The 24,359-nt window shown below is 37.2% G+C and overlaps 1 protein-coding gene across 1 annotated transcript in view; it reads right to left on the bottom strand.

Annotated features, from left to right (window-relative positions):
* CNBD1 (cyclic nucleotide binding domain containing 1) overlaps window positions 1–24,359 on the bottom strand; it is a 429,553-nt gene that overhangs the window by 67,851 nt on the left and 337,343 nt on the right. Inside the window, exons 8-10 of the mRNA XM_055546399.1 lie at window positions 23,182–23,196; window positions 17,316–17,453; window positions 12,527–12,659 (exon numbers count right to left, since the gene is read on the bottom strand). Of these exons, the coding sequence (XP_055402374.1) occupies window positions 12,527–12,659; window positions 17,316–17,453; window positions 23,182–23,196 (286 nt within the window). The remainder of the gene's footprint in view (window positions 1–12,526; window positions 12,660–17,315; window positions 17,454–23,181; window positions 23,197–24,359) is intronic.

Below are 24,359 nucleotides of genomic sequence, written 5' to 3' on the forward strand. Positions count from 1 at the left end.
AGAAGCAAAAACAGAAACAAAGAACAATGGTAGCAAATAGACAACAGTAATAAATATGGCGAATATTATAAAATTATATCAATAATAACTCTGTATACCACTGGTTTAAATGTACCAATTAAAAGACAAACATTATCAGAGCAGATAAAAAGAAAAAAAATACCCAATGATAGGTTGTCTACAAGAAACCCACTTTAAATATAAAGACAGATATAAATTAGAAATAACTTTATGGAGATAAATATACCATACTAGTACTCACCAAATGAAAGTGCACATAGCTATGTTAATTTCAGAAAAACAAACTCCAAAGTAAGATATTTTATGAGATGAACAGGGGCATAGCATGTTGATAAAGAAGTCAATTGTCTAGGAAAACATAATGATACTTAACATGTATGTGCTAAAAACGGAGCATCAAAATATATGAAGCAAAAGTGATAGAACCTCAAGGATAAGTAGATAAATCCACTATCAAGTTTAGAGAATTCAACTCCTCTCTCTCAGAAAGAGAAAGATCCAGCAGGACTTAGTTGGATTCAATATCACCACTAGTCAACTGAATAGAGCCTCTCTCTACACCACCACCAGAAGAGTCATCTCTCAAGGTCACGTGGAACATTCACCAATAGACAACACATTTTGGGCCATAAAACATGACTTGACCTTAGAAGGATAAAAATCATCAGTGTGTGCTCTTAGACCACAAAGGAATTAACTAGAAATCAATAGCAGAAAGAAAACTGGAAAATTTCAAAATACGTGGAAACTGAACAACACATTTCCAAATAATATACATGGGTCAAGGAAGAAATCTCAAGAGGAATCCAATAATATTTTGAGTTAAAAGTAATGAAAACACAATTTATCAAAAATTCATCAAAATTATGGGATGCAGTGAGAGCGGTGCTTTGAGGGAAATTTATAGCATTGAATTCATTTATTAGAAAAGAAATAGCTTACAAAAAAATCTAAACATCAACTTAGAAAATTAGAAAAGGAAAAGCAAATTAAATCCAAATGAAGAAAAAGGAATAAAGTAATAAACATTGGAGCAGAAATCAAGAAAATCGAAAACAGAAAAATCAATATAAAAAATTCATGAAACCAAAAATACTTGTATCAACTAAGAGCAAACATGTGGAATTTGAAACTTAAAATGAAATAATATTTACCTTAGATTCCCCAAAACAAAATACTTAGGTATAAATCTAATAAATATGTGCAAGACCTATACAAGGAAAACTATAAAACTCTGAGGAAAGAAATTAAAAAATCTCAATTAAAGGAGAGACAATTCATGCTTACAACAGGAAGATATTATCATCAAAATGTCATTTCTTATCAACTTGATCTATAGATATGATGCAATCCAAATTAAATTCTTCTGTGTGTGTGTGTGTGTGTTTAAGTCCCCACAATACTGAAGGTGAAGAACAAAGTTGAAGGATGGCCACTGTCTAAGTTCAGTTCAGTTCATTTCAGTTCAGTCGCTCAGTCATGTCTGACTCTTTGCGACCCTATGAATCGCAGCACACCAGGCCTTCCTGTCCATCACCAACTCCCAGAGTTCACCCAAACTCATGTGCATCGAGTAGGTGATGCCATCCAGCCATCTCATCCTCTGTCGTCCCCTTCTCCTCCTGCCCCCAATCCCTTCCAGCATCAGGGTCTTTTCCACTGAGTCAACTCTCTGCATGAGGTGGCCAAAATACTAGAGTTTCAGCTTTAGCATCATTCCTTCCAAAGAACACCTAGGACTGATCTCCTTTAGAATGGATTGGTTGGATCTCCTTGCAGTCCAAGGGACTCTCAAGAGTCTTCTCCAGCACCACAGTTCAAAAGCATGAATTCTTTGGTGCTCAACTTTCTTCACAGTCCACCTCTCACATCCATACATGACCACTGGAAAAACCATAGCCTTGACTAGATGGACCTTTGTTGGCAAAGTAACGTCTCTGCTTTTTAATATGCTATCTAGATTGGTCATAATTTTCCTTCTAAGGAGTAAGCGTCTTTTAATTTCATGGCTGCAATCACCATCTGCAGTGATTTTGGAGCCTAAAAAAATAAAGGCTGACACTGTTTCCACTGTTTCCCCATCTATTTCCCATGAAGTGACAGGGCCAGATGCCATTATCTTAGTTTTCTGAATGTTGAGCTTTAGGCCAAATTTTTCACTCTCCTCTTTCACTTTCATCAAGAGGCTTTTTAGTTCCTCTTCACTTTTTGCCATAAGGGTGGTGTCATCTGCATATCTGAGGTTATTGATATTTCTCCTGGCAATCTTGATTCCAGCTTGTGTTTCTTCCAGCCCAGCATTTCTCATGATGTACTCTGCATAGAAGTTAAATAAGCAGGGTGACAATATACAGCCTTGACGTACTCATTTTCTTACTTGGAACTGGTCTGTTATTCTCTGTTCACTTCTAACTGTTGTCTCCTGACCTGCATGCAGGTTTCTCAAGAGGCAGGTCAGGTGGTCTGGTATTCCCATCTCTTTCAGAATTTTCCATGGTTTATTGTGATCCACACAGTCGAAGGCTTTGGCATAGTCATTAAAGCAGAAATAGATGTTTTCCTGGAACTCTCTTGCTTTTTCGATGATCCAGCAGATGTTGGCAATTTGATCTCTGGTTCCTCTGCCTTTTCTAAAACCAGCTTGAACATCTGGAAGTTCATGGTTCACGTATCGCTGAAGCCTGGCTTGGAGTTCAAAACACTATTGAGCAACAGTAAACAAGACAGTGTGATATCGACTTAAGGACAGACAAATACATCAGTGAAACAGGAGAGAGTGCCCAGAAATGTGCTCCACAAACACAACCAACACGTCTTTAACAAAGGAGTAAAAGTAATATTATGAAACAAAAGCAGTCTCTTCAACAAATGGTGCTGGAACAGCTAGACTTGCTCCCTTGAGTATGGGCTCAGTCTTGTCTGACTCTTTGTAATCCCATGAACTGTAGCCCTCCAGGGTTCTGTGCCTGTGGAATTTCCCATGCAAGGATACTGAAGTGGATTGCCATTTCCGACTCCAGGGGATCTTCCCGACCCTAGGGATTAAAACCCATGTCTCTTGGGTCTAGTGATGTCTTCATTAAAATTAAAGACTTCTGTTTTTCAAAAATACATTGTATTATGAGTATGAGAAGACAAGGAACACTTTGGGAGAAAATATTTGCAAGGGCCATATCTGAAAAGCACTGTTATCCAAAATATATAAACAATACTTAACATCACCCTAATACCAAAACCTGAAAAGATCCCACAAAAAAAGAAAACTACAGGCCAATATCACTGATGAACATAGATGCAAAAATCCTTAACAAAATTCTAGCAATCAGAATCCAACAACACATTAAAAAGATCATACACCATGACCAAGTGGGCTTTATCCCAGGGATGCAAGGATTCTTCAATATCCGCAAATCAATCAATGTAATACACCACATTAACAAATTGAAAAATAAAAACCATATGATTATCTCAATAGATGCAGAAAAAGCCTTTGACAAAATTCAACATCCATTTATGATCAAAACTCTCCAGAAAGCAGGAATAGAAGGAACATACCTCAACATAATAAAAGCTATATATGACAAACCCACAGCAAACATTATCCTCAATGGTGAAAAATTGAAAGCATTTCCTCTAAAGTCAGGAACAAGACAAGGGTGCCCACTTTCACCATTACTATTCAACATAGTTTTGGAAGTTTTGGCCACAGCAATCAGAGCAGAAAAAGAAATAAAAGGAATCCAAATTGGAAAAGAAGAAGTAAAGCTCTCACTGTTTGCAGATGACATGATCCTCTACATAGAAAACCCTAAAGACTCCACCAGAAAATTACTAGAACTAATCAATGACTATAGTAAAGTTGCAGGATATAAAATCAACACCCAGAAATCCCTTGCATTCCTATACACTAATAATGAGAAAACAGAAAGAGAAATTAAGGAAACAATTCCATTCACCATTGCAACGGAAAGAATAAAATACTTAGGAATATATCTACCTAAAGAAACTAAAGACCTATATATAGAAAACTATAAAACACTGGTGAAAGAAATCAAAGAGGACACTTACAGATGGAGAAATATACCATGTTCATGGATTGGAAGAATCAATATAGTGAAAATGAATATACTACCCAAAGCAATCTATAGATTCAATGCAATCCCTATCAAGCTACCAACAGCATTCTTCACAGAGCTAGAACAAATAATTTCACAATTTGTATGGAAATACAAAAAACCTCGAATAGCCAAAGCGGTCTTGAGAAAGAAGAATGGAACTGGAGGAATCAACTTACCTGACTTCAGGCTCTACTACAAAGCCACAGTTATCAAGACAGTATGGTACTGGCACAAAGACAGAAATATAGATCAATGGAACAAAATAGAAAGCCCAGAGATAAATCCACGCACGTATGGACACCTTATCTTTGACAAAGGAGGCAAGAATATACAATGGAGAAAAGACCATCTCTTTAACAAGTGGTGCTGGGAACTCTGGTCAACGACTTGTAAAAGAATGAAACTAGAACACTTTCTAACACCATACACAAAAATAAACTCAAAATGCATTAAAGATCTAAATGTAAGACCAGAAACTATAAAACTCCTAGAGGAGAACATAGGCAAAACACTCTCTGACATATATCACAGCAGGATCCTCTATGACCCACCTCCCAGAATATTGGAAATAAAAGCAAAAATAAACAAATGGGACCTAATTAACCTTAAAAGCTTCTGCACATCAAAGGAAACTATTAGCAAGGTGAAAAGACAGCCTTCAGAATGGGAGAAGATAATAGCAAATGAAGCAACTGACAAACAACTAATCTCGAGAATATACAAGCAACTCCTACAGCTCAACTCCAGAAAAATAAATGACCCAATCAAAAAATGGGCCAAAGAACTAAATAGACATTTCTCCAAAGAAGACATACAGATGGCTAACAAACACATGAAAAGATGCTCAACATCACTCATTATCAGAGAAATGCAAATCAAAACCACTATGAGGTACCATTTCACGCCAGTCAGAATGGCTGCGATCCAAAAGTCTACAAGTAATAAATGCTGGAGAGGGTGTGGAGAAAAGGGAACCCTCTTACACTGTTGGTGGGAATGCAAACAAGTACAGCCACTATGGAGAACAGTGTGGAGATTCCTTAAAAAACTGGAAATAGAACTGCCTTATGATCCAGCAATCCCACTGCTGGGCATACACACTGAGGAAACCAGAAGGGAAAGAGACCCGTGTACCCCAATGTTCATCGCAGCACTGTTTATGATAGCCAGGACATGGAAGTAACCTAGATGTCCATCAGCAGATGAATGGATAAGAAAGCTGTGGTACATATACACAATGGAGTATTATTCAGCCATTAAAAAGAATACATTTGAATCAGTTCTAATGAGGTGGATGAAACTGGAGCCTATTATACAGAGTGAAGTAAGCCAGAAAGAAAAACACCAATACAGTATACTAACGCATATATATGGAATTTAGAAAGATGGTAACAATAACCCTGTGTACGAGACAGCAAAAAAGACACAGATGTATAGAACAGTCTTATGGACTCTGTGAGAGAGGGAGAGGGTGGGAAGATTTGGGAGAATGGCATTGAAACATGTAAAATATCATGTATGAAACGAGTTGCCAGTCCAGGTTCGATGCACGATACTGGATGCTTGGGGCTGGTGCACTGGGACGACCCAGAGGGATGGAATGGGGAGGGAGGAGGGAGGAGGGTTCAGGATGGGGAACACATGTATACCTGTGGCAGATTCATTTTGATATTTGGCAAAACTAATACAATTATGTAAAGTTTAAAAATAAAATAAAATTAAGAAAAAAGAATACTTAAACCTCAACAATATGAAAACAAAAATATATATATAATTTAAAAAAATGAAACAAAGAATTTCACTCTTCACCAAAGAAGATATATCAATCAAAAAGCACATGAAAAGGTACTCCACTCATATATCATCAGGGAAATTAAAGCAAATCTATTTGGCCAAAATCTAGAACACTGACAGCAGCAAATGCCAGCAAGGAGCAACAGGAACTCGCCTTGCTGGTGGAAATACAAAATAGTACAACCACATTGGAAGTCAGTCTTTTACTTTCTCACAAAATAAAACATACTTTTATCATATTATCCAGTGATTTCACTCCTTAATGTTTACCCAAAAGAGTTGAAAACTTATGTTCACAGAAAACTCTGCATGCAAATGTTTTTAGCAGCTTTATTCAGAATGCCAAAACCTGAAAGCAACTAAGATGTCTTTCAGTAGATGAACAGTTAAACACACTGGGTTACATCCAGACAATGGAATATATCCAGTGTTAAGAAGAAATTAACTAACAAACCAGGAAAAGATTGGGAAGAAACGTAAATGCTAAAGGGAAAGAAACCAATCTGAAAAGCTACATACATATTGTATGATTTCAAAACAGTGATAATATGGAAGTGGCAAAATCAAAAGAAAACAGTAAAAAGATCACTGATTGCCAGAGGTTTGAAGAGATGAATGTGTACAGCACAGAGAATTTTTAAGGCATTAAGTACTCTGCACAATACCAAAATGGTGGACAAATGTCTATTTGTCCAAGCTACAGAATGTCTAATACCAAATATGAGCACTAACATAAACTATGGGCTTTGTTGATGATGTTTCAATGTAGATTCATTTACTATAAGAAAGGAACCACTCGGGTGGAATATTCTAATAATCAGGGATAGCATTCAAGATCAGGGGCAGGTGATATATGGGAATTCTCTGTACTTCCTGTTCAGTTTTTGCATGAATTTAAAACTTCCTTAAACAGTAAAGTCTATTAAAATAATTAAATGAAGTAATATGCTGCATTACAAAATATTCACTTAATGCAAAAAAAAAAAAAAAAAGAGAGAGAGAGAGAGAAAGAAAAACACATCACAATCACGGGCACTCCAAGACATAAACCTGATTCTGGGATGCTCAGGAGTGTCCTTGGGGCTAAGAGTCTTGATACCCTCCATAGTTAATTCATCTGCAAAGACGGATGTCAAAAAATTGTGGTTTAGAAACATTAGGTAGAAATGTTGTGGCTAAAACTTTCCATTTTTGGTTTGTGAAGTCTAGATTTTTTTTCACAATTGTTATATTTGCATATTTTATCTTTTAAAACTAAATTGAATAATACATTTTTAGTATCTCTAATTATTATGCTTGCTGCATCATACCCAACCTGGAAAACATGGAACGTATTGACATAAGCAAGATAACAATAAAATTTACACAAATGGTTCATTGATGTCTAACGAATTTACCATTTTGTTCTTATAGACACAATCACATAGACATAGCTTGATTAGTGAGATCAGCTGGTTGCCATTATCCAGTCAATAACACCTCAAAAAAGATCACCAGGGAAGATTTTGTACACATACATTATATTCAGTCTCCCTTTGCAAATGAAGCAGATGGAAAAAAAGACAAGTTAACACAGGCATAGAGCCAGAAATAAGCTTTACTTATATCATAGATTTCCAGGGATTAATGTTAAGTTCTATCAAGATTTTCAATAACAAAATTTCTCTGAAACTTCACCAATATATTTTCCTAAAATAAGATCAAAACACACATAATTATGCTTTGGAATTCATACAACTGCTAATTTTGAACCTAGATAATGAAAGTATAATTTGAGCTACACTCCACATTTTCTGATAAAAGTTCAAAATAAATCTTGAATAAAGTTGAGACGGATTATATCTAATGCTTTCTCTTTGATGTATCATGTTTGCTAGCACCATAAAAGAAAATTAGATTAAAAGAACTTATTCTTCACTTCAGTATGTTTATTTATGGGAACCATAATATTTCAGAGCTGAAAGAAGTTTTGAAAATCATCTAGTGAAATTGCCATTCTGCCTAAGGAGGAAAAATGGTTTTTTAAACTGTTAAAGAATAAGGATGAAATATTTCAACAATTGGGAACAGAAGAAGAATAATGTAACTTTTGACTTGTAAAATATAATCATGGATTTTTCAATATAACAGTTTCCACCATTAGTGCAAAATACATTCACCAAAAACAAACTTGAACCCAGCGTGTCTAAGAAACTATGTGTCAAGTCAGGATCTTCTTAACTTGTTGATGCTAAAGTTAAATATTTTAGGCTGAAACACAAATTATTCATCATTAGTAATCAAACAAATTAAAAAAACATGATTCTTCCCCTTTTTCCAAACCCGGTATCCTTTTGGTTCATGTAGTTGAAAAAACTCTTTGATTAAAATTTCTTCCTTCCTTTAAAATCATGTCAAAACTATTAAGATCCTGATAAATTGGCAAGGCTATGATATTCTTATATAAGATACCCCTGGAACTGAAGTATGGGCCAAGAGTTGATATTTCTAATACAAAAGGAAGACCCTATGGTAAATCCAAACACTCAATTTAAAAATGGGGAGGAAGGTGGGAGGGGGGCTCAGGATGGGGAAGGCGTGTATACCCGTGGTGGATGCATGTTGATGTATGGCAAAACCAATACAATATTGTAAAGTAAAAAATAAATAAATAAATAATAATTCTATACAATACATATACTGACTTTACAAACGCTAAATTCCAATTTTTTACAGATCTGTTTACTACTTGTCTTCTAAATATACTTGTGGCCAAAAAATGAATACATCATTAGGAAAAAAATGTTTCTTGAAAGAAAATGCAACATATCATATTCAATTTTTATAAGAAAGACGAAAATAAATATTTGGCTAAATGTGGGTGAAACACTGCATTTTAAAAAACTGATAAATAATACATAAAAAAGCACAGGAAAAACTTGGAACAAATTCAGCAAAGTATGCAGAGTAGCACTAAATTGAACAGGTTTATTAGGGACTCAGTGTTTGAACCATAATGTACTTTTTTTTTTTTTTCAAGAAATGAAATGTCTATATGCTAAACCTCACTTTCCTATGATGTAGTGACTTCCTCAAATAACATCTTAGCCAGATTCCACCACTTTTTCAACATACTTTTATTACTAGAATAGTCACATTTTGGAATTTATAAATTAGACTCATTCTTTTTAGAACTTTAGTATTAAACTTAATTCAGAAGTGTTCTCCTCCTTCTGATCACATCCTTCACTGCAATTATGATCTATAGGTTTGAGGTTGGGCACCATAGTGATTCCTGACTGAATGAGATCCAAGACTCTGACCCACCTACCATAGTTCCTCTTATATTAGTGACTTAGTTTTGCCTGTGATAACGATTAGTACTGGCTGGGTGGCTTAAATAGTGAACATTTTCTTTTAGAACTTAGGAGGCTGGGACAACTAGGTGCTAACAGATTCAATATCTGACGACAGCCTTCTTTCTGGTTTGCAGATAGCTGTCTTCTTGCAGTATATTCACATAGCCGAGAAAGAAAGATCAACTCTTTCTCTCCCTAACTTTTAGGACACTACTATCATTCAGAAGGTCTCCACTCTCACAACTTAATTGTATCCTAAAAGTCCCACATCCAAGTAGCATCATATTAGAATTCAAGCTTAAACTGAAGAAAGTAGGGAAAACCACTAGGCAATTCAGGGATAACCTAAATCAAGTCCCTCAATGATACAGCAGAAGTGATGAATAGATATAAGGAATTAGATGTGGTTAGACAGAGTGCCTGAAAAACTATGGATGGGGGATAGCAATGTACAGGAGACAGTGGCCAAAATCATCCTAAAGAAAAAGAATTGCAAGAAGGCAAAGGGGCTGTCTAAGGAGGCTTTATATATAGATGAGAAAAGAAGAGAACTGAAAGGCAAGGGAGAAAGGGAAAGATATACCCATCTGAATCCAGAGTTTCACAGGAGAGATAAGAAGGCCTTTTAAATGAACAATGCAAAGAAATGGAGGAAAACAATATAATGGGAAAGACTAAAGTCTCTTCAAAAAAAAAAAAAAATTAGAGGTATCAAGAGAACATTACATGCAAGAATGGGCACCATAAAAGACAAAAACAAGGCCCTAACAAAAGCAGAAGAGATAAAGAAGAGGTGGCAAGAATACACTGAAGAACTATACACGGAAGGTCTTAATAACCCACATAATCACAATGGTACAGTCACTCACCTAGAGTTGGACATTCTAGAATATGAAGTCAAGTGGGCCTTAGGAAACATTATTATGAACAAAACTAGTGGAGGTGATGGAATTCTAGCTGAGCTGTTTAAAAATCCTAAAAGATGATGCTGTTGAAGTGCTTCACTCAATATGTCAGCAAATTGGTAAAACTCAGTATTGGCCACAAGACTGGAAAAGGTCAGTTTGCATTACATTCCCAAAGAAAGGCAATGCCAAAGAATGTTCTAACTACCATACAATTGAGCTCATTTTACATGCTATCAAGGTCACCGTCAAAATCCCCCAAGCTAGGATTTAGCAGTACATGAACTGAGAAATTTCAGATGTACAAGCTGGGTTTTGAAGAGGCAGAGGAACCAGAGATCAAATTGCTAACAATTGCTGGATCATGGATGAAGCAAAGGCATTCCAGAAAAACATCTACTTCACTGACTATGCTAAAGCATTTGACTTTGTGGATCACCATGAACTGTGTAAAATTCTTAAAGAGAAGGGAGTACCAGATCCCCTTACTTGTCTCCTTAGAAACCTATCTACAGGTCAAGAAGCAACAATTAGAAACAAACCTGGAAAAATGACTGGTTTGGGGGGAAATTTCCAAAAACTGGGAAAAGAGTATGATAAGGCCACTGTACATTGTCAACCTGCTTATTTAGCTTATATGTAGAGGTGGATGAATCACAAGCTGGAATCAAGATTGACGGGAGAAGTATCAACAACCTCAGATATGCAGACGATACCACTATAATGGCAGAAAATGAAGAGAAACTAAAGAGCCTCTTAATGAGGGTGAAAGAGGAGGGTGAAAAAGCTAGCTAGAAACTCAGTGTTAAAAAAACTGAGATCATGGCATCTGGTCCCATCATTACACGACAAATAGAAGGGGGAAAAGTGGAAAGAGTGACAGATTTTATTTTCTTGGGCTCCAAAATCACTGTGGATGGTGATTGCGGCTATTAAATTAAAAGACACTTTCTCCCTGAAAGAAAGCTATGACAAACCTAGACAGTGTATTAAAAGGCAGAGACATCGTTTAGCTGACAAAAGTCCTTATAGTCAAAGGTATATATATTTTTAAGTAGCTATGTATAGATGACAGAGGCTGAGATGGTTGGATGGCATCACCAACTCAGTGGACATGAGTTTGGGTAAACTCTGGGAGTTGGTGATGGACAGGGAAGCCTGGCCTGCTGTGGTCCAAGGGGTCACAGAGAGTTGGACACGACTGAGCAACTGAACTGAGCTGAACTGAACTGATGTATAAATGTGAGAGTTGGACCATAAAGAAGCTGAATGCCAAAGAATTGATGCTTTCAAACTAGTACTGGGGAAGATTTATGAGAGTCCCTTGGACTGCAATATCAAAGTTATCAATCCTAAAGGAAATCAACCCTGAATATTCACTGTAAGGACTATTATTGAAGCTCCAATACTTTGGTCATCTGATGTGAAGAGCCGACTCATTGGAAAGACCCTGATGCTGGGAAAGACTAAAGGCAAAAGGAGAAGGGAACAGCAGAGAATGAGATGGTTAGATAATATCACTGAATCTATGGACATGGATTGCAGCAAAGTCCAGGAGATAGCAGAGGACAGAGGAGCCTGGTATGCTACCGTCCAAGGAGTGGCAAGAGTTGGTCATGACTTAGTGCCTGAATAACAACAAGAGATTAGGGCTTCAACATAATGAATTTCGAGGGACCCAAAATCAACCCATTCCAGTTGTCATCTCTTATTTAGTATACTTCTCATAGATGAAAATATTGTAGAAATGACTCAATGCCACCTACATTTTTTGTGTATATGTAATCCAACATGTTCATGCATCATTGCAGGTCTAAATATTGGAAATATAGGCAGCATCACTACTGCGGCTCCTGCTTTTAATCTTAACTACTCTGTGTAATGATATTTTCCCTGATAATGTGTAGCATGGGTTTAGACAAGCAAATGTGTAACTTAAGTATGTGTTCTTCCAAGATAACACACACACAAAAATGACTGTCATTTCTCATTGCGTTTATACCATATAGTTTGGTCCTTACATTGACAGCAAGGGTAAATCAAGAAGGGGAGGGATTGTGGGGAGAAATAGAGGATGTGGAAGTAACTCTACTTCTGAGATCACCCTTTGAATCAATACAGAATGATTTTTAACTAAAAAAGCAACAATCTAAACATCCAACTGAAAGTTAACATTAAATATATTAGACAAACACATGTGACAAAATAGTATATAAAGTATTAAATTATAAAATATTTGATATATTTATATTTAATATAATATTTATAAAATAAATATTAAAATTATGAGATCTTACAAATTTCAATAATATAATGTAAAGAAAGTAATCAAAAATTGCATTAAACTCACCATGACCTGGGGGAAATTTTTTCCATTTAGTGAATGTAACTAGTTCATATATGGATAAAGTAGGCCACTCCACATAATATGGACACTTATGGATTAATTTCACCTTATGTTGATTTTCCAGTTTTGTATTTTCCTGAAACAAAAAGTCACTATCAAAATTTGTGTATTAAGTAATTAAAAAAATATAAAAGGATAGAAGATAGGCAAATAGCAGTGAAAAGAAAAATAAAGGTTATATGAATGCAAACTATAATAGAATATATTTGAATTTTTATAAAACCAATACCACAAAACCCTATTGAAATTTTAATCTTCATATTGTCTACTAAAATATTTTCCCACCTTTTATTTATTTTTAAATTCTTATAAATATTTTAGTTTTTTTGAAAGAACTCTATCATAGTTGACTACACTCAAATGTTGTATCTGATGCAACATTTATTTGATCAAATAAGTGATACTTACTGACATTTTGAAAATAAAACCAAATATGTGAAACCTTTTTTGAGGCCAGCCACTCTGAAACCAGAGATTTGAAAGGAAGTTGAATCTCGGGCTTCTCCTGTGGTTCAGACAGTAAAGAATCTGCCTGCAATTCAGAAGACCCGGTTTCGATCCCTCAGTCAGGAAGATTCCCTGGAGATGGGAATTGCTACCCACTCCAGTGTTTTTGCCTGGAGAATTCCACAAACAGAGGAGCTTGGTGAAATACAGTCAGTCCATGGGGTTGCAAAGAGTTGGACATGATTGAGCGACTAACACTTTCACGCTTCACTGAATATTGGGAAAGTCTTCTGTATCACTGAGACCACTACATCAAAAGAAATCTCAACTATTAAAGACCTAAATCAAGAAGATGGATGTCTCTTGATCTCCTTCCCACACAGGATCTCACTGTAGCCCATGCAGTGCCTGTGGCACACACAGGGTTAAATCTTATGAAGAATTTCTGACAGAGGATGACCATAGTGGTCCCCCAATCCACCATTTATACAGACTTCCTCTACTTTCACCTCTACCCTTCAGGGGAAGAGAAATAGAAGATGGGTATATTTTGCAGCTTGAATAAAAGAGAATAAATTGTAAAAACTGAAGAAAATAAGTTTTCCTAATGCAGCAGAATTAGGGGGTCAGAGTTAAGTTGTGATCACCTATTCATGCAGTTTTGGATTTTGACATGTGCTATCAGCAGTGGCCACAGGACTGGAAAAGGTCAGTTTTCATTCCAATCCCAAAGAAAGACAATGCCAAAGAATGCTCAAACTACCACACAATTGCACTCATCTCACACGCTAGTAAAGTAATGCTCAAAATTCTCCAAGACAGGCTTCAGCAATATGTGAACCGTGAACTTCGAGTTGTTCAAGCTGGTTTTAGAAAAGGCAGAGGAGCCAGAGACCAAACTGCCAACATCCGCTGGATCATCAAAAAAGCAAGAGAGTTCCAGAAAAACATCTATTTCTGCTTTATTGACTATGCCAAAGCCTTTGACTGTGGATCACAATAAACTGTGGAAAATTCTGAAAGAGATGAGAATACCAGACCACCTGACCTGCCTCTTGAGAAATTTGTATGCAGGTCAGGAAGCAACAGTTACAACTGGACATGGAACAACAGACTGGTTCCAAATAGGAAAAGGAGTTCGTCAAGGCTATATATTGTCACCCTGCTTATTTAACTTATATGCAGAGTACATCATGAGAAATGCTGGGCTGGAAGAAGCACAAGCTGGAATCAAGATTTCCGGGAGAAATATCAATAACCTCAGAAATGCAGATGACACCACCCTTATGGCAGAGGGTGAGGAAGAACTAAAAAGCCTCTTGATGAAGGTGAAAGAGGAGAGTGAAAAAGTTGGCTTAAAGCTCAACATTCAGAAAATGAAGATCATGGCATCTGGTCCCATCACTTCATGGGAAATAGACGGGGAAACAGTGGAAACAGTGTCAGACTTTATTTTTTGGGGCTCCAAAATCACTGCAGATGCTGACTGCAGCCATGAAATTAAAAGACGCTTACTCCTTGGAAGAAAAGTTATGATCATCCTAGATAGCATATTGAAAAGCAGAGACATTACTTTGCCAACAAAGGTCTGTCTAGTCAAGGCATGGTTTCCAGTGGTCATGTATGGATGTGAGAGTTGGACTGTGAAGAAAGCTGAGCGCCGAAGAATTGATGCTTGTGAACTGTGATGTTGGAGAAGACTCTTGAGAGTCCCTTGAACTGCAAGGAGATCCAACCAGTCCATTCTGAAGGAGATCAGCCCTGGGATTTCTTTGGAAGGACTGATGCTAAAGCTGAAACTCCAGTACTTTGGCCACCTCATGCGAAGAGTTGACTCACTGGGAAAGACTCTGATGCTGGGAGGGATTGGGGGCAGGAGGAGAAGGGGACAACAGAGGATGAGATGGCTGGATGGCATCACTGACTCAATGGACTTGAGTCTGAGTGAAGTCCGGGAGTTGGTGAAGGACAGGGAGGCTTGGCGTGCTGCGATTCATGGGGTCGCAAAGAGTCGGAGATTCATGGGCTCGAAAAGAGTTGGACACAACTGAGCGACTGAACTGAACTAAACTGATACCAATGATAGTGTGACAATAATCCTTAGTTGTTTTTTTTTTTTTCCTTATTCCTGAGGCAGATTATACAGTTTTATAGATTTCTGTCAGATTTTTCTGGTATCCCTAGTTGGTGACATGCCATTGTTGACAGTCATTGAATGAATGAATAAAAAAAGAGTGGGTGAATGAATCTTAAATTTATGGAGAACCAAATGCACCCAATGCACATGTGTAATAAATTATATCCATGGAGACCATCCCTTCCACTTCAACCACTCATCAAAGGCTTAAGTGATGTATATCAAATCTTTTTATGGTCTCCAATTCAAAACAAATTAAAATATTAAAAGAGATATGGATAACTTCTATCTAGAGATTCAAAACACTCATAATGTGTTAACATATAGATTAGATATGGTCACACTGGTGACTGCAGCCATGAAATTAAAAGATGGTTGCTCCTTGGAAGAAAAGCTATGGCAAGCCTAGAGAGTGTATTAAAAAGCAGAGACATCGCCTTGCCGACAAAGTGAAAGTGAAAGTGAAGTCCTCAGTCATGTCCGACTCTTTGCGGCCCTGTGGACTGTAGCCTACCAGGCTTCTCTGTTCATGGGATTCTGCAGGCAAAAATACTTGAGTGGGTTACCACTTCCTTCTCCAGGGGATCTTCCCAACCCAGGGATCAATCCTGGGTCTCCCACATTGGAGGCAGACACTTTAACCTCTGAGCCACCAGGGAAGTCCTTGCTGACAAACGGCCATATAATCAAAGCAATAGTTTTTCCAGTAGTCATTCGTGGATGTTAGAGTTGGATCACAAAGAAAACTGAGCACCAGAGAATCGATGCTTTTGAAATGTGGTGCTGAAAAGACTGTTGAGAGTCAAGGAGATTAAACCAGTCAAGCCTACAAGAAATCAACTCTGAATATTCATTGGAAGGACTGATTCCCAAGCTGAAGCTCCAATATTTTGGCCACCAGATGTGAAGAGTCAACTTACTGGAAAAGACCCTGATGCTGGGAGAGAGTGAAGGCAGGAGTAGAAGGGGCGATAGAGGATGAGATGGTTGCATGGCATCACCAACTCAGTTGATATGAGTTTGAGCAAACTGTCCTGCCTCTTGAGAAACCTATATGCAGGTCAGGAAGCAACAGTTAGAACTGGACATGGAACATCAGACTGATTCCAAATAGGAAAAGGAGTACGTCGAGGCTGTATATTGTCACCCTGCTTACTTAACTTATATGCAGAGTACATCATGAGAAACGCTGGGCTGGAGGAAGCACAAGCTGGAATCAAGATTGCTGGGAGAAATATCAATAAACTCAGATATGCAGATAACACCACCCTTATGGCAAAAAGTGAAGGGAACTAAAAAGCCTCTTGAAAGTGAAAGAGGAGAGTGAAAAAATTGGCTTAAAGCTCAACATTCAGAAAACGAAGATCATGGCATCTGGTTCCATTACTTCATGGGAAATGGATGGGGAAACAGTGGAAACAGTGTCAGACTTTATTTTTGGGGGCTTCAAAATCACTGCAGATGGTGATTGCTGCCATGAAACTAAAAGACGCTTGCTCCTTGGAAGGAAAGTTATGACCAACCTAGATAGCATATTAAAAAGCAGAGATATTACTGTGCCAACAAAGGTCCATCTAGTCAAGGCTATGGTTTTTCCAGTAGTCATGTATGGATGTGAGAGTTGGACTGTGAAGAAAGCTGAGCACTGAAGAATTGATGCATTTGAACTGTGGTGTTAGAGAAGACTCTTGAGAGTCCCTTGGGCTGCAAGGAGATCCAACCAGTCCATTCTAAAGGAGATCAGCCCTGGGTGTTTTTTAGAAGGACTGATGCTAAAGCTGAAATTCCAGTACTTTGGCCACCTCATGCGAAGAGTTGACTCATTGGAAAAGACTCTGATGCTGGGAGGGATTGGGGGCGGGAAGAGAAGGAGACAACAGAGGATGAGACGGTGGATGGCATCACCGACTCGATGGACGTGAGTCTCAGTGAACTCCGGGAGTTGGTGATAGACAGTGAGGTCTGGCGTGCTGCGATTCATGGGGTCACAAAGAGTCGCACACAACTGAGTGACTGAACTGAATTGAACTGAACTGAAACTCTGGGAGATGGTGAAGGACGGGGAAGCCCAGTGTGCTGCAGTCCATGGAGTCACAGAGTCAGACACAACTTAATGACTGAACATCACCACCATCAACAACAACATACCGCTCTTAACTTTGCATAATTATTTGCTGGAATTTTAAGAATTTCACAGTCTTCTTCTGTCACCACTGAGTACTCCTTTGTTTCTGATTCAATATGAGCTGCAACTTCCAAGGTTCCAAAGGTACTCCATTGTCCAAGCTGTAAAAAAACCAAGACTACTTAAACCTCATCATTATTCATCAACATAAAAATATCAATGATAGGATCAGTTTAGGAGAGTCTACAAAAGGGAGTATCCTAGGCCAAGTTCCAGGTGTGTGAAAGAAGAGGATCTGAAGTCTTTTCTTCTGGCCAATATTACTTGCCCCAAACCAGAAAACTTTATTTTTTCACTAGCATGAAGAAAATAAATCATAAGAATAGATCTTCTGTTTTATTCACTGATTCATTTAAAATGCCTGAAATAGTGCTTTGTACATAAGAGCCATTCAATAAATATTTGTTGAAGTGATGGGAAAATAGTGCACCTGTATCTATGGGTCTTCTATTTATTTTGTTATACTCATGTCAGTAGTAATAATGAAAATGAATATACTGTTAGGCAGGGATAAATCACTGGCATATGTATGTATTCATGTAGGGTCTCCTAACTTACTATGCTACAAATAGATACTAAGCATAACAAAAATATTACCACTAGAGTACATAATGTAAGTTATTAGGATGTAGTGAGAATGTGTACAGCTACATAGAAGATTTGTATTCATGTTTGCCTGCGAAAAACTGAAGGGCATCTAGATAAACAGGGGTAAGTTCTCAGAGAAGACATCAGGTCAATATGGCTGGCTACCAGTGATGTGGGAGAATCTCTACTCTTCCACTTCAAATCCACAGAACGGTTGAATGTTGTCCTTAGTTGAATGAATAGTTGAAATTAAATCTGCCAGTTTGAAAATCAAGAAGGAATTTAAAGTAACTGTTGGAACCAAAGTGGTCCAGAGTAATATCAAACTTAGATGAAAGTCTCAGGGTCTGAGGTCTAGGAATTGTCACACATATTAGAATAAGAAACTCAGGACCATACAAGGTGAGGAACCAGAACTGAATGTTTGTATATAAAGCTTAAGACCTTAAAGATTGTATGACATGTTAAATGGGAAAAGCAAGTTGTTGGTTTGTTGTTGTTCAGCCCTGTCTGATTTTCTGTGACCCCATGGACTGTAGTATGCCAAGTTCCTCTGTCCTCCACTATCTCCTGGAGTTTTCTCTAACTCATGTCCATTGAGTCACTGATGCTATTTAACCATCTTGTCCTCTGCTACATCCTTCACCATTTGCCTTCAATCTATCCCAGGACCAAGGTCTTTTCCAATGATCAGCTCTTCGCATCAGGTGACCAAAGTATTGGAGCTTGAGCATCAGTCCCTCCAATGAATCTTCAGGGTTGATTTCTTGTAGGATTGACTAATTTGATCTCCTTGTGGTCCAAGGGACTCTTGAGTCTTCTACAACACCACAAGTCAAAAGCATCTTTTGGCATTTGGCTTTCTTTATGGTCCAACTCTCACATATGTACATGAGTACTGGAAAACCATAGTTTTGATTATTTGGGCTATTGTCAGCAAGTTGATGTCTCTGTTTTTTTAATACACTGTCTAGTTTTGTCATAGTTTTCCTTACAAAAAGCAGCATCTTTTATTTTCATGCCTGGACTCAAAATTCACAGTGACTTTGGAGCCCAAGAAAATACAATCTGTCACTCTTTCCATGTTTTATCCTTCTATTTGCAATGAAATGGCGTGACCAGAGGCCTTGATCTTAGTTTTTTTAATGTTTTGAACTAACTTTTTCACTCTCTTCTTTCACCCTCATCAAAGGTTCTTTAGTTTCTCTTCACTTTCTGCCATTAGAGTGGTATCATCTGCATAACTGAGAAAATCATGTTATAGTAACGCTATATATAATATTTCTGTTTTGTCAAGAATTACTGTTAATTTTGTTTTATTATAAATGAATGTGAGCTTTTTATCATGTTTAAGTGCTAATTTTTATTTTATCATGAATGAATATTGAATTTTCTGCTACTGAGATGCTCTTCTTTATTAACCTTTTAGTGTGGTTAAAGGCCACAATGGACATTCATTCTTGGGATGAGAGTAGCTCATTCAACATGTATTACAGGATTTATATATCACTGTTTGGTCTTCAGTTCAGTTCAGTTGCTCAGTCGTGTCCAACTTTTTGTGACCCATGAATCGGAGGACGCCAGGCCTCCCTGTCCATCACCCACTCCCAGACTTTGTTCTTAGGATGCTTTTATTTTTTAATAAAACTGGCCTTTCAGTTCAGTTCAGTTCAGTTCAGTCACTCAATCATGTCTGACGCTTTGTAACCCCATGAACTGCAGCATGCCAGGCCCCCCTATCCATTACCAACTCCTGGAGTCCACCAAAACCCATGTCCATTGTGTTGGTGATGCCATCTAACCATCTCATCCTCTGCCATCCCCTTCTCCTCCTGCCCTCAATCTTTCCAAGCATCAGGGTCTTTTCAAATGAGTCAGCTCTTTGCATCAGGTGGCAAACTTATTGGAGTTTCAGCTCCAACATCAGTCCCTTCAATGAACACGTAGGACTGATCTCTTTTAGGATGGACTGGTTGGATCTCCTTGCAGACCAAGGGACTCACAAGAGTCTTCTCCGACACCACAGTTCAAAAGCATCAATTCTTCCGTGCTCAGCTTTCTTTATAGTCCAACTCTCAATTCCATACATGACTACTGGAAAAACTATAGCCACGACTAGACAGACCTTTGTTGGCAAAGTAATGTCTCTGCTTTTGAATGTGCTGTCTAGGTTGGTCATAACTTTCCTTCCAAGGAGCAAGCGTCTTTTAATTTCATGGCTGCAATCACCATCTGCAGTGATTTTGGAGCCCCCCAAAAATAAAGTCTGACACTGTTTCCACTGTTTCCCCATCTATTTCCCATGAAGTGATGGGGACCGGATGCCATGATCTTCGTTTTCTGAATGTTGAGCTTTAAGTCAACTTTTTCACTCTCCTCTTTCACCTTCATCAAGAGGCTCTTTAGTTCCTCTTCCCTTTTTGCCGTAAGGGTGGTGTCATCTGCATATCTGAGGTTATTGATATTTCTCCTGGCAATCTTGATTCCAGCTTGTGCTTCCTCCAGCCCAGCGTTTCTCATGATGTACTCTGCATATAAGTTAAATAAGCAGGGTGACAATATACAGCCTTGATGTACTCCTTTTCCTTTTTGGAACCAGTCTGGTGTTCCATGTCCTATTCTAACTATTGCTTCCTGACCTGTATACAGGTTTCTCAAGAGGCAGGTCAGGTGGTTTGGTATTCCCATCTCTTTCAGAATTTTCCACAGTTTATTGTGATCTACACAGTCAAAGGCTTTGGCATAGTCAATAAACCAGAAATAGATGGTTTTCTGGAACTCTCTTGCTTTTTTGATGATCTAGTGGATGTTGGCAATATGATTTCTGGTTCCTCTGCCTTTTCTAAAACCAGCTTGAACATCTGGAAGTTCATGGTTCATGTATTGCTGAAACCTGGCTTGGAGAATTTTGAGCATTACTTTACTAGCGTGTGAGATGAGTGCAATTGTGCAGTAGTTTGAGCATTCTTTGGCATTGCCTTTCTTTGGGATTGGAATGAAAATTGACCTTTTCCAGTCTAAATTAGCTGAGTTTTCCAAATTTGCTGACACATTGAGTGCAGCACTTTCACAGCATCATCTTTTAGGATTTGAAATAGCTCAACTGGAATTCCATCACCTCCACTAGCTTTGTTCGTAGTGATGCTTCCTAAGGCTCACTTGACTTCACATTCCAGGATGTCCAGCTCTAGGTGAGTGTGAGTGATCACACCATCATGATTATCTGGGTCTTGAAGATCTTTTTTGTACAGTTCTTCTGTGTATTCTTGCCACCTCTTCTTAATATCTTCTGCTTCTGTTAGGTCCATACCATTTCTGTCCTTTATTGAGCCCATCTTTACATGAAATGTTCCCTTGTTATCTCTCATTTTCTTGAAGAGATCTCTAGTCTTTCCCATTCTGTTGTTTTTCTCTATTTCTTTGCACTGATCACTGAGGAAGGCTTTCTTATCTCTCTTTGCTATTCTTTGGAACTCTGCATTCAAATGGATATATCTTTCCTTTTCTCCTTTGCTTTTCGCTTCTCTTCTTTTCACAGCTAATTGTAAGGCGTCCTCAGACAGTCATTAATTTTCAAAAAAAAACCCAAATATTTCTCCCAGTAATCTTGATTCTAGCTTGTGATTCATCCGGCTCAGCATTACATATGACGTACTCTGCATAAAAGTTCAATAACCTGGGTGACAATATATAGCCCTGATGTACTGCTTTCCCACTTTTGAACCAGTCCATTGTTACATGGCCGGTTCTAACTTTTGCTTCTTGATCTGCAAACAGGTATGTCAGGAGACAGCTAAGGTGGCTTGGTATTCCCATCTATTTCAGACTATGCCATGGTTGTTGTGATCCACACGGTTAAAGGCTTTTGTGTAGTCAATGAAGCAGATGTTTTTCTGGAATTCCCTTGCTTTCTCTTTGATCCAATGGATGTTAACAATTTGATCTCTGTTTCCTCTGCTTTCCCCACCCCACCCTTGGATTTTCTGAATACAACTTGTACATCTGGAAGTTCTTAGTTCATGCACCTTGAAGCCTAGCTAGAAGGATTTTGAGAATTACCTTGCTAGCACATGCAATGAGTGCAATAGTACAGTAATTTGAATATTCTTTGGCATTGCCCTTCTTTGGGACTAGAATGAAAACGGACCTTTTCCAGTCCTATGGCCAATGCTGAATTTTTCAAATTTGCTGACATATTTGGTGCAGCATATGAACAGCATCATCTTGTAGGATTTTAAATGGCTCAACTAGAATTCGATCACCTTCACTAGCTTTGTTTGTAGTAATGCTTCCTAAGCACCACTTGACTTCACACGCCAGGATGTCCAATTCTGGGTGATTACCCACTTTATCATGGTTATCTTATGGCCATTCTTATGTAGTTCTTCTGTGTCTTCTTGCCACCTAGTCTTATTAACTATCAATCATTTCCAGCAGATGATTTATACACATTTTTCCTAATATTCTAATTGTTTTTTAATAAGACTCAGTCTGAGTGACCCAATAAATTCTTATGAAAGCATAAATCATCCATGACCTTGAATAAAATTCTTAAGGTTTTCTTTCTTGATTCATTTTTTAATATCAGACACTCAATATCAGGCAAGGATTCAACTTCTAACACTCTTTATACACTCACTTATTTTAATTGCATTAATTTAAGTGATTAATGCTTATAACATTTCCATTCTGTTCTATAACTTTGGCCATCTTCAAAGTGCTCAAGAAAAAGAACTCTCAAAGAACTAGAATTGTGTATTTACTTAAAATAGCAATACAGAATGAGTTAAAAAAAGATGATAATTTCAGACAGTATGTGAAACAAATTGCTAAAAATTGTATTTTAGCTAGGAAAACATTCATTTCAAAAAGAAGGAATGCAAAAAGTTGACAAAATTGGTAAATGTAAATTTCATTTTTTCATATATAAAATTTTTAAATAACTAATTTGGAATGCATTTAAAACAAGATAAACTTAAAATAATTTACAGCAGAAATGCCAAGGAGAGGTACAGGAAGATAGAATTAAAATACTTGAAAATATCTATGCTCTGAAACTAGGAAAGAAAAAAGATTTATGTAGCTTTTCTTAGTTCAAATTACAAGTTTAATATTATAAGAATTAGAACTTTGTAAATGGAAAAGAGAAATAAATGCAATGAAATAAAAATGAAGAAGTGATAAAATTTTATGTACCTAAAATGTCTAATGACACTTATAATTTGACCTAAAAATAAAAACAACAGAATCAAATGACTACAAGAAATGAGAAAAATATTTTCAGAATTTCCAGAAGAAAATAGTCAAATGAACTTCAAAGGGAAGAAATATGCTCAACCTCACTAGAAAACAGTTTTATATTTATTCATCCATCAGATTGAAAATATTAAATTACTCTAACCTATGAGACTGGGGAGATACTTTAATACATAAGGTGAAAAAGTGTACCAAAAAACACAAAACTTTAAAAATGGAAAATAAATAATCTGGCAATATTTACTAAAATAATTAAAGAATGTATGAAATACTTTTCCAGAAACTCCTTTCCTAAGAATCTAAATTTAGTTCACTGCTTTCTTAGAGATATATTTAAAGAAGTTAATGCAGCACTTTATAGCAACTCCTGACTGCAGTATCCCTGTAATGGTCCCCAGCTTAGGTCAACATGTGTGTGTGTTGTGTGTAGCTTGTGTGTCTATGTATGTATGTATACACACATGTATATGTGAATAATTTATATATATATACATTCATATAACTTTAAGTTCTAACAAACTGTTAAAAATCAATTACATCTAAAGATTTTAACATTGCTTATGATGAAAAAAATAACAGATGCAAATCTATTTTTTAAATACTTTTTAAAAGGAACGATTACAAAAACAGTACTCTGTATAAGTGTATACATTTGTTTATCCTTGTGTCAGTTCAAGAAAAGCTGTACAAATGTAATTACAAGGCTATTCAGAGAAGAGGTGAAGTGAAAATGACAGAAGATTTACTATATTTATTTTCAAACTTCCTTCTATTTTTTTCAATGATTATAGGAAGCTTGTGTTTAATTTTAGACATCTTTTAAAAAAACATCTAAAATGCAAGTTCAAAACAACATTCTCTGTCTTCTAAGACAACAGATATAAAATAAAAAATAAATAAATGGGACCTCCCATGGGTGGAGGAGCCTGGTAGGCTGCAGTCCATGGTGTCACTAACAGTTGGATACGACTGAGCAACTTCACTTTCACTTTTCACTTTCATGCATTGGAGAAGGAAATGGCAACCCACTCCAGTGTTCTTGCCTGGAGAATCCCAGGGACGGGGGATCCTGGTGGGCTGCCGTCTATGGGGTCGCACAGAGTCGGACATGACTGAAGCAACTTAGCAGCAGCAGCAATCAAACTTACTAGCTTTGGCACAAC

This window comes from Bubalus kerabau, chromosome 14, assembly GCF_029407905.1.
Source record: "Bubalus kerabau isolate K-KA32 ecotype Philippines breed swamp buffalo chromosome 14, PCC_UOA_SB_1v2, whole genome shotgun sequence".
NCBI lineage: Eukaryota > Metazoa > Chordata > Mammalia > Artiodactyla > Bovidae > Bubalus > Bubalus kerabau.